Source organism: Pipistrellus hanaki (assembly GCF_964339955.1).
Source record: "Pipistrellus hanaki genome assembly, chromosome: 3".
Lineage (NCBI taxonomy): Eukaryota > Metazoa > Chordata > Mammalia > Chiroptera > Vespertilionidae > Pipistrellus > Pipistrellus hanaki.
This window is the reverse complement of record NC_140505.1, coordinates 27105376-27118409: the sequence shown is the minus strand read 5'-3', so window position 1 is coordinate 27118409 and position 13034 is coordinate 27105376. Positions and strand designations below refer to the sequence as shown.

Below are 13034 nucleotides of genomic sequence, written 5' to 3'. Positions count from 1 at the left end.
TTCCCTTCCTTCCTCTCCTTTCCTTAGAGACTGATAGTTTATTTGCTGTTCAGATCCTGTCTTATAAATTTACTGTTTGAATATTTAAGTACCAAATACAGTTTAAATAGACTGGGTTGAAAGAGAACATGTGGTGGTTATGTTTCCTTGTGTGGAGAGGGAGTAAGAGAGGGGTTAGAACAGTTGTGCCATTCTTTAGTTTTTCCCATTGTGCTTATGAAACAGGTTTATGTTTTTGAAATTCGGCTTTAGTTTATGTTGATAATTTTTTTTTTTTTAAATCAGGATCACATCTTAAAAAATTACCTAATGTTATTTCTTTTTTCTTACATGTAGATCATTTATTCATTTCTAAAGGACTCAATGTCATATAAAATAAAACATCTGATATCTAAAGATTTGCAATGAAAGTTGTAACTCGTTTGTAAATTCAGCGCTCCATTAATTGTGGTGATAATGAGTTTCTGTGTGTCTGCAAGTTACTGAAATGAGGCGTCCTTTGTTTTGCTTTGCTGTAATGGCTGATAGTTCAGGGATTGTCTGTGTAGCGTGCCTGATGTCCTCCTTCTGTGTGGCACCATTGTTTGGCTGGTCGTGGTTCTCCACGCCTTATGCCTCAGGGAGAGCTCATGCTGGCTGAGCTCAGGCTGGGTTGTTCTTCACGGCTGTGGAGTAAAGACTGCTCTTTCTGTGAAAACTGCACGCGTCCGCTGGTATCCTGCCTTCGTGTGGTGGCGCTTTGGCAACCTGTCTGCTAGGTCTCATGGGGTCCTGCAGCAGCCAGAGTGTGCAGAAGTCACGAAAGGGAAGAAAGGTGATGGCTGGAGTATATAGATATGCTGATGAGTTTAGGGAGGAGGGGCGCGTGGCCGCCTGGCAGAGTGGACAGTCAGCGTCAACATGACGCAGTCAGCTAAGTCTTGGTCCTGCGTTGGTGGAAAAGCTAAGTGTAACTTGGATTGTTTGGATGGCAGTATTGTAGATGTCTTTAGCACTTATTTGAAGATAATGTTTATGACGAGTAACAGAAATGAACCAACTGAACTGTCTTAATAGGTGTAGCTTTTTGGCAGAGGATTGCTTTTGGTACTAAATACTTTTGGAAGATTTTACAGCTGTCTGCTCTTCTTAATACTACCATTGAGGAAATGCTATTTTATTCTTCCGCTCTTGTTTTCTCCCACAGTTTTCCTTGTATGTCACCTAGGTACTGTTCTGTTTTATAAAATAGAATTTTAGTTTTTTAATATTCAACCCAGTATTGCTAATAATTCCTGATATTTGTATTTAACCTTTGTTTTAACATTGAAAAAGAACGTTTTGTTGTACATAACTTTGACATTTTTATTTTTAGTTTAGTGACCCATTATATTTGGCTTATTACTTCACATTAATTTTGAAGGATAAGATCAGGTTTAAGTATAACTCACTGATGATGAAGTGGCTGGTGTCACACTGTGTTCTCAGTCCACTAGTGCTTTGACATTTGTGTTTAATGAGTATTTCTTCGAAGAAAGACATTATAATCATAGGATCAACACCCAGATTCCCCCACAGAGGAATGAACTCTGGAGTGGCCCCTCCTCCCTCTGGCTCACTCCACCAGTCTTCCATGAATAGACCCATTCAGGGGCGAAACTAGTGTTCAGTGTCACAGTGAAAGAGCCTCTGATTCTCTTCAAATTAAATAGTGTAGTATGTAAGTTATTTAATCAGGTTTGCATTTACTCATGAGTGACTGTAGTCTCTCCTCAGAGTACACAAGAAAACAGTAGTGAACAGAATAATAATTCATTTATTAATTGACTTATTAATGCTGTAATCTTAAGTTTTTAGCATAAAGATTGCTTTTTTTCTTAAATGTTTAAACATATATTTTTATTATAAAAAAACCAAGGGGAGAAAACTGAGTGTGTTTCAAAACTTCATATTCTGTACTTTTTTTGTGTGTGCTATGATTAATTTAGGATCATTTGTTAGTTTTAGAAGACATAACACGTTAGTGTATATAATAGATCCTCAGAAAATACATGTAATATGATTTCCTGGTTAAAGAAGATGCTGGGATAAAAAGATAGTTGAGGAAGGGATTTCACTTTCTTTACTCATGTCAGGGCCCATAGGAGCCCTGACTCCTGCCCTTAGTCTGATAGCTGGAGAAGGCAGTGGTGGGCAGTGTCCTGTCAGAGAGATCTAGGTTCACATTCTAGCTCTGCTCTTCACTAGCTGTTTGATTTTGGATAAGTTGCTTAATCTCTCTCCACTTCGATTTTTTCCTCTGTAAAAGGAAAAGGTTTTGTGATATTCTAAACTACTTCAGACTGTAGAGCACCCTGCTTAGTGCCGAGAATATAGATAGTAAGCCTTGGTAATTAGTCTCAGGCCAGCCTGCACATCCCGGCTCCACTTGTAGACCTCGGCGTCTTCTCCTCTTGTCCAAAGAGGAGCCTTTGCTTTTGGTGATTACTATTGAAGAGAGCCTCATGCTTCAGTTAAATTGTTTTGCACTTTATATCTCAGTTTTTGGGAGTTACTAGTAAGTGATTTTTGGCTAAATTTGCTTCACTAATATAGGGTACCAGGAAACATTTTAACTTAAAATTTGATTTACCTATAATTAATCTGCTATCTTTAAAGTACAGACATACCTCACAGATTATTGTGAGTTCAGTTCCAGACCATCATAATAAAGCAAGTATTACAATAGTAAGTCCTAGTGTTTTTACTGGTGGAGGAGGGTCTTGCCTTCAGTTTGTTAGATAAACACACCTGTGACTTGCAATAAAGATATACCTGTGTATAAATAAAGATATACCTGTGTCAAGTGTGCATGGCAGTAAGATAAAGTCAGTGGTATAGCTATGGTAATAGTAATTACATGGATTTAGTTGTTAATCATAGGGATCTATGATATTAAACACATTAGTATTATATAGAAACAACAGTGTGAATTAAACAATGGTGATGAACTTTCAGAAACTTAGAAATCTTAATGTCAAGTAATATTTATTCATCATTTATTATAGGTGCTACAGAACATTTTGGAAACAGAAAATGAATACTCTAAAGAACTTCAGACTGTGCTTTCAACCTATCTACGGCCGTTGCAGACCAGTGAGAAGTAAGTTAGATGATCAATGGTGTTAATTGTAGGATAGTCATCACCTAAGGCTGTTTCCTTGTATTTTCAGAAAAGAGAGGGTGAAGTCCTGGCACAGAATTTAGTGTACAGTTTGCCTTAGACATAGGCAATTTGTTTATTAGGTTAAGACTTTAATTGGGCATCAGGATGGGAAAGGAGAGGACTATAAGTAAAACTGTTTATGTATTTTTACTGTTATTTTTCTTGGCTCTAGGTTAAGTTCAGCAAACACTTCATATTTAATGGGAAATTTAGAAGAAATATGTTCTTTCCAGCAAATGCTTGTACAGTCTTTAGAAGAATGCACCAAGTAAGTAAGATGCTAAAATTTATAAAATTTGGATTGGTATAAATGGTATTTAAAGGAACAAGTTTATCATAATTTGAGAATTTGCATTTTCAAAGACGGAAAATAGATGATTTGGAATATTTTAGGTATGTTACCTTTTATACTTAAAGCTGCATTTTAGATTATCTAAATTTTATAGTAGTAATTTCTGAAGGAGGGAATACACTGACTAGTCGGAGAAAGGAGAAGGATTTCGTGTGAGTGATATTTTTTAAGGTGGTAGGGAAAAGTGGGGGATGAATAACCTCTGAAGAGAGGAGGATGGCTTGTGAAAGAGTGTGGAAGGCACCAATGGCTTAGTTCCTTACATCCCGCCATGTGCTGCCTGGGGAGGCAGTGTGCACACACCCTTGAAGGCCAAGTCTTCCCAGTGTCTTCTTCCAGCATGTGTTGTTCCTGGCCATCAGGAAGCTGAGAAATTGTAAAGTATACATACATAATGTGAAGTTTGGAGGTATTAAAGGCTTGGTTTTGTCACTTTTCCAAGATTTTATGTTTTCGGGGGTAGGGGACAGGTTTGTCTGGATGATCAGATAGATTTTTTCTGACTATTTTTATGTTCTTTGTTAACATGAGGCATTACAGGATATTAATGCTTGCTGGGTGTTGGATGACTTAAAGTCATAATGCACATGAAAAGTTTTGAGATTTTAATCCACCAGATGATATTTATGCTTATTTGTGGGCTGAGAAAGGAAGGTAACACATTTTATTTTTGCATTATTTTTATTTTTGTAACCACTGGAAGAACCAGAAAACTTTTTCTCGTGGTTGGTATCTGCTTTTCCTTCCAGCTTTTTGTATGTGTCTTTCTCATTCTTGGAAGTGGCCTGCCCTGGGTGCCAGAGCTCTTTAAATTGGTAACAGTTTGCCATGCAGAAAGTAGGTTTGCTCTGTCAACTTTGGCTTCAAGGTTTCATAGAGGAACTTCATATTGGAAGGTGTGGTGAGGAAAGCTGAATGTCAGCGTAACCAAATCCTGGCTCTCAAACAGAAATTGACATTTTTTTGTTGTAATTGTTTGCAGCATTTTTGGTTTACATAAAATTACATTACTTACATGATCATAACTAGGGTAATGTTCCTTTTGGTAAATGAAGGTCATTTGGCAGCAGTGTGGGTTTTTTTGTAAGAGGTCAGCCCTATTGTGTACAAAATGGAAGTGTTTGCTTCTCCTCCCACTGGCATGGGTAATGTAGACTAAATTAATATTTATGCAGTACATTGGCAATACCTCTTGCAAGCCTCATGTTATCTTTGTGAAATAGGACAGATATTACTGTCCTCACAGTATAGATTTAAAAACAGAAGTTCACGGTGGCAAAGGAAGGTTAATGGTGAATAGCACCAGATGTTAGATCGTGGTCCTTGAGTTTTGACTAAGAAAGAATTTGACTGAGCAAGAACTCAAATGGGTTATATATAAAGTCACAGAGGAGGAAGAAGTGAGCCACTGGGCTGCATGGACTCATGGAACAAGATACAGAGGCAAAAAAAAAAAAAAAAAAATGGAGCTTAAGAGAAAGAAAGCAAAGGATGTGCTTTGAGGGAACAAAGGGAAGTGGGGAAGGATGAGCCTGCTCAGAGAGGGACAGCTTGTACTGGGTCCTTTGTCTTAAGGGGCGTTAGCGGTTTTCCAAAGACAGGAATTTAAAAGGGAGGTCTTGAGAGGATCTCAGTAGAATATTCATCAGCTTTCCAGGAATGTTCTTCCAGGGTCATGAGCTCTACTGATGGGTTGGCCCTAGGGATCATTAGTTCTTGCAGCGGGTCCTGATATCAGCCATGGTGTTTGTTGCTTCCTCTGATTTTGCTGCTTTCCTGGGCCTGAAGCTGAAACACAGCCGAGGCCTAGATGTTATCTTTAGTTGGACGAAAACTGCGTCTGTGGTCAACAGACCGGAGACTTTGTTCCTAAGATTATTTGATGCAGTCAGAACCTCATCCTGGGGGCTTACTGCTTAAGGGAGAGTGGTCATGCAAGGGCTTATATGGGAGTCGAATGAGGCTGTTCTCTGGCCCTCTTGTTCCTCTTCCAAGGGTGTCTACCACATCAGCAGCAGCATGCTAGTGGAGAAAGGGTGGTGGCGAGTATAGTGAATTCTTGTGAAATTAGGTTGAATGAAGTCATAAAACTCTAGGGCCAGGCTCAGTGGGGCCAAAGAAAGAAAACCTTGTATAATGAAGTAATTGTTCATGTGTAAGCCATACTGACTTAATTTTAGTTGATGAAATATAAGAAATGAAAATCCATTGGCCTAGATTTTAGGTACGTTCTCCTTTGAATGTATCAATGGCTGTGTTGTTGCATCAGGTTGAAAGTGAAATCATAACAATATATGGCACAGCACTGAACATTATTATGCAGTCTTAATAATTTAATCATTTTCATGTGCACATCTCTAACAATGTTCTTCCCTTGTTCATAAAACTTTGTCATCCGTTCATTGCAGTTACCTTTAACCCTCTCAGCTCAGCAGTTGGGGTTCCCTGCTAGAGCTCTCCATTCCGGAAGCCAGGCTTTACTATTTCACTTTGCTCCTGAGTATGAACATCACCTGCTCAAACGCCAGTGTGTAGTAGTTTGAAAATAGGTGTGTCTTCGGTGTCTGGATACTGGTAGAAAGCAGATGGTCCGATGAATCTTCTGGTGCAGCATCCTTGCTGTGTGTGTGACTGGTCTTTGGGTGATTTGGAAAGGATGCTTGCTGGCCTTGGCGCCTCCTCCTGGAGGGTGTGTGCTTTCCTCCTCTGAGGGCTGGCAGCAGTTGGTGAGGCATCATCTGCTGTCTTATATTTCTTTTATTTTTATTTATTTATTTATTTTAAATATATTTTATTGATTTTGTACAGAGAGGAAGGGAGAGAGATAGAAACATCGATGGGAGAGAGTCATCGATCAGCTGCCTCTTGCACACTCCCTACTGGGGATATGCCCGCAACCACGGTACATGCCCTTGACCGGAATTGAACCCGGGACCCTTCAGTCCCCAAGCCAACGCTCTATCCATTGAGCCAAATCGGTTTCGGCTTTTTTTTTTTTAATATATTTTATTGAATTTTTACAGAGAAGAAGGGAGAGGGATAGATAGTTAGAAATGTCGATGAGAGAGAAACATCAACCAAGCTGCCTCTTGCACACCCCCTACCGGGAATGTGCCCGCAGCCAATGTACATGCCCTTGGCCGGAATCGAACCTGGGACCTTGCAGTCCACAGACCAACGCTCTACCGCTGAGCCAAACCGGCTTCTGCTCTATTTCTTTTATTTTTGTATTTGTTTCATTTTACCCAAAAAAGTTGCAGTCACTTTTAAGGTAGAGAAGATTTCTTATTCTTTTTAACTGTCCCCAGTGTTTGAATTAATAATCGAAGTTTATTTGCTAGGTCAGTGATTATATATTACAGATAGAACTGTGGCTAATTCCTTTAGGCCAGTGTTTCCCAAACTTCTCTCATGATGAGAATCACCTGGTGGAGTTGTTAAAATATAGATTCCTGAATCCCAACTAAGAAGTGCTAAACTAGAATTTTTGGGAACATATAGGTAAAATTGTATACTTAAGCACTAATTAAGTATATAATTTTACCTATATGTTTCTACAGGCTGAAACTCTCTCCACTGAGCCAAACCAGTTAGGGCTTTAAACACACACACACACACACACACAAACCAGTTAGGGCTTTAAACACACACACACACACACACACACACACACACACACACTAGTTAGGGCTTTAAACACACACACACACACACACACACACACACACACACACACAAACCAGTTAGGGCTTTAAACACACACACACACACACACACACACAAACCAGTTAGGGCTTTAAACACACACACACACACACACACACATACACACACACACAAACAAAACAAAAAAAACACACACACAAAAAAACACAAACCTACAAAGGCATAAGAAGTAATATAATCAACACCTCCCAGTTTAAGAACTAAAACATTACAAAAATAGTTCCCAGTGAAACCCTAATCCTAACATTTCTCTTTCTTTGAGAAGCCATTCCTATCTGGAATTGTGTCCTCATTTCCATAGACTTCTTTTACTAACTGTGTGTATATTTTGAAACACTATTTAGGTTTTGTTTTTCACATTTCGAAGTTTTATATGAATGCTGTTAGAAAACAAAATTCAACTGAGAACATTTAAAGATCTCATCAGCTTTATTAAGAGGCTCATAGAAAGGGCTGCAACCTACTCAGCAACTAGAAGGGCTTTCCTACACTTGGTACTTACTAGTGGAGCCTCTAGCCATGCTGCCTGGTCTCAGGGTCATCCTTGATTATCATCCTGCTGCCTTTCGCCTCTTCTGTGTTGGACACTGGTGTCTTCCTCTCTGTTGCTGCAGTCTCTCATTTGCTAGGACTGTTCCAAGGAAAGAGTGCATAGAGACAGTTAGTTCATGTTCATACTAATTACGATGCATGGAGGTAGAATTGTTGAAAGTTATTTCCATCCACGGTTTAAGGTTCAGTGTTGTTGAGAAGTCCCAGGCCATTCTAATTCCTGATTCTTTTGTTTGAAACTTATGTTTCTCCCTCAAAGCCTTTAGTGTCTTTGTTTCTAGAATCCTGAACTTTGATGCTGATGCATATATTGGGTTTGGGTCCTGTTGGCACTTTGGGTTCTTTCCATTGGCGGAATTTTATAATTCTCCTTGTTTCATGCAAAATGTGAGGCTTCTTGAGATCTACTAGTATTTTCTTCACTGCCCAAAGAAGCCTGGACCTGGGGGTTTGTAGCTCTGCTGTGCACAGGTCCTGATATCTGGATGCTGGAGGAAAGGTTGGGTTTAGTTCACTATTTTGTAGCAGAGCAGCTTTCAAGGTAGGTATTCTCCCTACTATATGCCTGCTTTGAACAGAAATGTTCTTGGATTTGGATAGTTTGCTTTCATAGAGGTGATTCACAAGGAGGTCTTCCTTGCTCAAAATAATCTGTTTGTTACTTAGCAATTTTCCTTCTGTCTGTAAAATTTAGGATTATTTCCTTTGTGTTGCATGTCTCCAGGTTGCCTGAAGCTCAGCAGAGAGTTGGAGGCTGCTTTTTAAATCTGATGCCACAAATGAAAACCTTGTACCTTTCATATTGTGCCAATCACCCATCTGCAGTGAATGTTCTCACGGAGCACAGGTGTGTTCACTTAGACTTCTTACATGAAAGGAAAAGTTTTCTTGGGGTACCCTTTAAAACAATATTAATATTCACTTGATTATTCAACAATGAAAATGTTAATTACCCCTCTGAAAAGTACTGGTAAGAAGTACTTTATTAGAATTTTTATAATGGGAAGATTATTTTTTAAAGTTTCCTCTTCAGTCTAGAGCCCTTTGGACAATGACTTGAAGTTGCTGGTAAGTATTCTGGAATGTAGCTGCAAGCTAGATCAGGGTACCAAATCAGTTTTCTCTAAGGCCATAAAACTGGAAGTGCATAAGACAATTAGATTTTCTGTTTAAAAAAAATAGTATCTCATTTAAAATCAGGGCTGGGTTTTATAGGTATATTGAATCTTAAATTGGAGACAACCAGCAACCTGAAACAAAATCAAATATGTGAAACAGAATGTACAGATTTTCTGCTAGGTTGTTAAGACAAGGCCAGTGTGTTTCCTGAGAATTGTAAGAAGACTGAGGAATGTTGCAGTCATTAGCAGATGTTAGCACAAGAGGCATAGATTTTTATTAATAAGTGTTTTAGAAAAATGTTTATGGTGTCCGTTTTAAACCCTTCTAAGCTGGTGGTCCCAGGTCACCTCACATCTGTAAAAATGTCTATTTCATGGGGCTATTATAAGCATTAAGCAAAAAACATGTATAAACTGATCAGAAGTGAGTGAACATGATAAATGCCTGAAATGAAGCAGCAGTCTTTGATATGTTGATGAAGAGAGATTAGGATATATAGTGTCCAACAGAAACAAAAAACCCAAAGGAACCCAAACCCTACCCAATCAACACCTCCCTCACCTTTCCAGGAGTGTGGGCTATGTTAGCACACACCTTTCTGAGACCATGAAACACTCATTCAGTTATGGTCTTGCTGTCTACTTCTGGGAATTAAAAATTAAATGAAATTTCTACAGAAATGAAATGCAAGGATTAAATTTGTGTTTCTGAAAAAAAAATTTTATTTATATATTTTATTGATTTTTTACAGAGAGGAAGGGAGAGAGATAGAGAGCTAGAAACGTCGATGAGAGAGAAACATCGACCAGCTGCCTCTTGCACACCCCCAACCGGGGATGGGCCCGCAGCCAATGTACATGCCCTTGACCGGAAGCGAACCTAAGACCCTTCAGTCCGCAGACCGACGCTCTACCACTGAGCCAAACCGGTTTCAGCTGTTTCTGAAAAATTTTAAAGGAATTATTGATGCAGTGATGGGGGAGTTAAATAGAAAGCAAATAGAATATTAGGGCAAAATTATGATCTTTTATATCTTTGCTCTCTAAACTCTTTTTGGGGGGAGTGCTCTAAGATTGGGTCAGAAGTTTGGTGGGAGTGAATAATTATAGGGAAAAAGTCTCACTAAATATTTTTTCCGTTAAAGTGAAGATTTGCCTTAAGGAAGACATTTAAAGCAAATTTCAGACTGTTAAAGTTTCCAAAAATAACACTTTCAAGGAAATGCTTGCAACTATGTGCTATTTATCCTCTCTTCTGTACTATTACTTTAATGACTGTGTCATAGCTGAAATGTAAGTGTAGCATTTCCCCAAAATAACAGGGAAAGAATAGATACCTTTCTCAGTGGGGAAACTGTGCCTCCTCCATGCGGCTTGTCCCAGAGTTGGGAGGTGGGTGGAGTCGTGCTCTGTAGTGAGCCTCCAGAGAGGACGCAGCAGGATGCACTGCCTGTGTGTCCTCCTGAGGTCCCTGAGCAGCCAGAGTCCCCACTCTGTTCACAGGTCAGACTGCACTTCTGAAGCGTAAGTCCATGAATGGAGATGACAATCGCAATTTGCTAATAGCTTCTGTTAGTGTTCACCACTTTTCATTCTGGAATCTTAACTTGTAACCTCTTTCCTATGTTTATGCCTGAGTATGTTTTTAAGGATTGATTTTAAGTGTAGTGTTTTGAAATTTTCAAATCTTATTTTCAGTCTTATTGGGTTAGTTTAAATTATGAGTGTGAATTTGTGAATACATTTACAGAACCACCAATTCTAGAATTATAGCTGATATGTACCTTTTGCATTATCATACGATAGTAGACATCATGTATTCATGGTTGCCTATTTTGAATGAATTATGGGTTTCATAATTGAGTCTGTAAAATGAGTTTTGTTTTCCCCCAGCACTTTGTTACTTTTTGCTTGACTACATGATAGTTCTTATTTGTGTTCCTTTTGTTGCCTTCTTGCAGCCTACAGTGTCATTTCAGTAAATATAGAGATTCACTGTATAAGGATTGCCCACATCAGTAGAAAGAGCCATTGTTTTGTCAAAACAGCTGTAATCAACTGTTTTATTTTATTATACTAAATTAAAAAAAACACTAAAAAAATGTACCAGTGATTTATCAAGTTCTGTTTTTTAACTGCACATGTTCTAGCATTACAAAAATGTATGTTAAAAGATTTTACTTTTGCTTGCAAAAGTTCACTTACATTTTAAGTTGTAGGTTTTTTTGTTGTTGTTTGTTTTTGTGGGGGTGAGGGGTGATAAGGATAACTTGCTTAATTTTATTCATATTTCTCTGCTATAACTAGTTATAAAATAAAAAATATAATTCTAAAATATAAAAAGTGACATAAATAGACTTTTCTGTGATTTTCCTCTAGTAGAAAGGCCATGCATGGATTGTATTTAAAGAAGAGGAAATATACTTCTAGTATCATAAAGTTTTAGTTTTATGCTTGATCAATTGTTCAATTCTTAGAGAAATGGGTATAAAATATAAATTGCTCTTTCTAAAATCCATCATTTTACTGTACTCATGCTGTAGGGGTTGACAGAGTGAGTGATTTGAAGAGGAGCATTTCTGAGTAAGGATTTATGAGGAGTGTGGGGAGGGCATATGAGTGTGGTGTGGATAGAGGGGCCAGACCAGACACAGTGTGAAGCTCTTGGGTTCAGCAGTCCTGCTGGCAGTGAGGACAGGCAGTATTCTTCACTGGGAGTCCTCATCTGTAAACATGCATAATAATACTTGTGGCACAGGTCCAGAGATGCTTACCCAGCACAGAGTGCTAGTGCCATAGTGTCACTCCCTTCTCTCTGTCCTTTTTCCTGACAGTTCTGTCTGCAGCTCTCACTTCTGCCTGAGCTCAGCAGAGGGCTGGGGGAGGTGGGAGGAAGGCAGCAGGTTGAAGTCAGTCTTGGGGCACTCTTCACTTACCCACCTATCTCTTGTGGGAAACGGCAAAATGATAAAACTATGCAAACAAGTACTTCAGGATATTGCTCATAGCTTTTAACCCTTTGCACTCCGCTGTCCCCTCTCAAGGGACATTGGAATTCTAGCATATCACTCGGATGTCCCCTCTCAGGGGACATTGCAGTTTATTAGTGATTACGGGGAGTTGAGTTATTTCAACGCACTCCACCGCAAAGTAGCGTCGAGTAGCTGGTAGCCAATGTCCAGAATGGTTCGGAGTGCAAAGGGTTAAATCACTACGATCTCTGGGATGAACACTAGACTAATCACAACAAGGTTCTGAAATATCACTATTCCTGGATTCAGTAATCCTAGCTCTGTGGTTTTCCTGAGGAAAATCTCTTAGAAAGCAAAATCTCTTAGTATGCACAGAGATACGGAATTGTGTGTTGGTTATAAAAGCTGGCATACACACAACCCTAGAAGTAGTTTGACAGCTCCTATGGTAACATTTTAAGTTGCATTAACATGATGACTGTTATAATGGAAGGAAATAATCATGAAACCTTATTTCTTACAGAAATGAAAAATGTTTATTATATGTGTTAAGATTTTTAGCTAGGATTATATTTTCACTTTTTTATAGTGTGCTTTGATTTTTTAATATCTCTTAAATGTGTATATTTATTTAAATAAATGTGTATAATTATTTTAAAAGTTCATATTAAAAACATGTATGTATAGATCAGATCGGTAGATAGATAGCTGGTACTATTAACATTATTACTGTATTTTTTATGCAGTCCAGGAATACACTCTGATTTTGTTGATTTATTAAACACTCAAGGCCCGGTGCATGAAATTTGTGTACCAGGGGATGTCCCTCAACTGAGCCTGCACCCTCTTTAATCTGGGACCCCTCGAGGGATGTCCAACTGCCTGTTTAGGTCCGATCCTTCTGGGATCAGGCCTAAATGAGCAGTTGGACATCCCTCTTACAATCCAGGACTGCTGGCTCCCAACTGCTCGCCTGCCTTCCTTCCTGATTGCCCCTGACTGCTTCTGCCTGTCAGCCTGATCACCTTCTAACCCAGTGGTCGTCAAGTCACGGCTTGTGAGCCACATGCAACTCTTTGGTCCCTTGAGTGTTCTAATGCCACTTCTTCAAAATAGACTTGCCCAGG

General features: G+C 38.9%; 1 protein-coding gene across 7 annotated transcripts in view; it reads left to right on the top strand.

The window, feature by feature from the left end:
* The window catches only part of ARHGEF7 (Rho guanine nucleotide exchange factor 7), a 132766-nt gene that overhangs the window by 84424 nt on the left and 35308 nt on the right, over positions 1 to 13034 (top strand). For all 7 annotated transcript variants that reach the window (XR_014794688.1, XR_014794689.1, XR_014794690.1 and 4 more), the window contains exons 7-9: positions 3027 to 3121; positions 3357 to 3452; positions 8539 to 8661. Coding sequence is in view for 4 of the 7 variants with exons in the window: in XM_084879818.1 (XP_084735944.1) it covers positions 3027 to 3121; positions 3357 to 3452; positions 8539 to 8661 (314 nt within the window). In the remaining 3 variants the exon portion in view is untranslated. The remainder of the gene's footprint in view (positions 1 to 3026; positions 3122 to 3356; positions 3453 to 8538; positions 8662 to 13034) is intronic.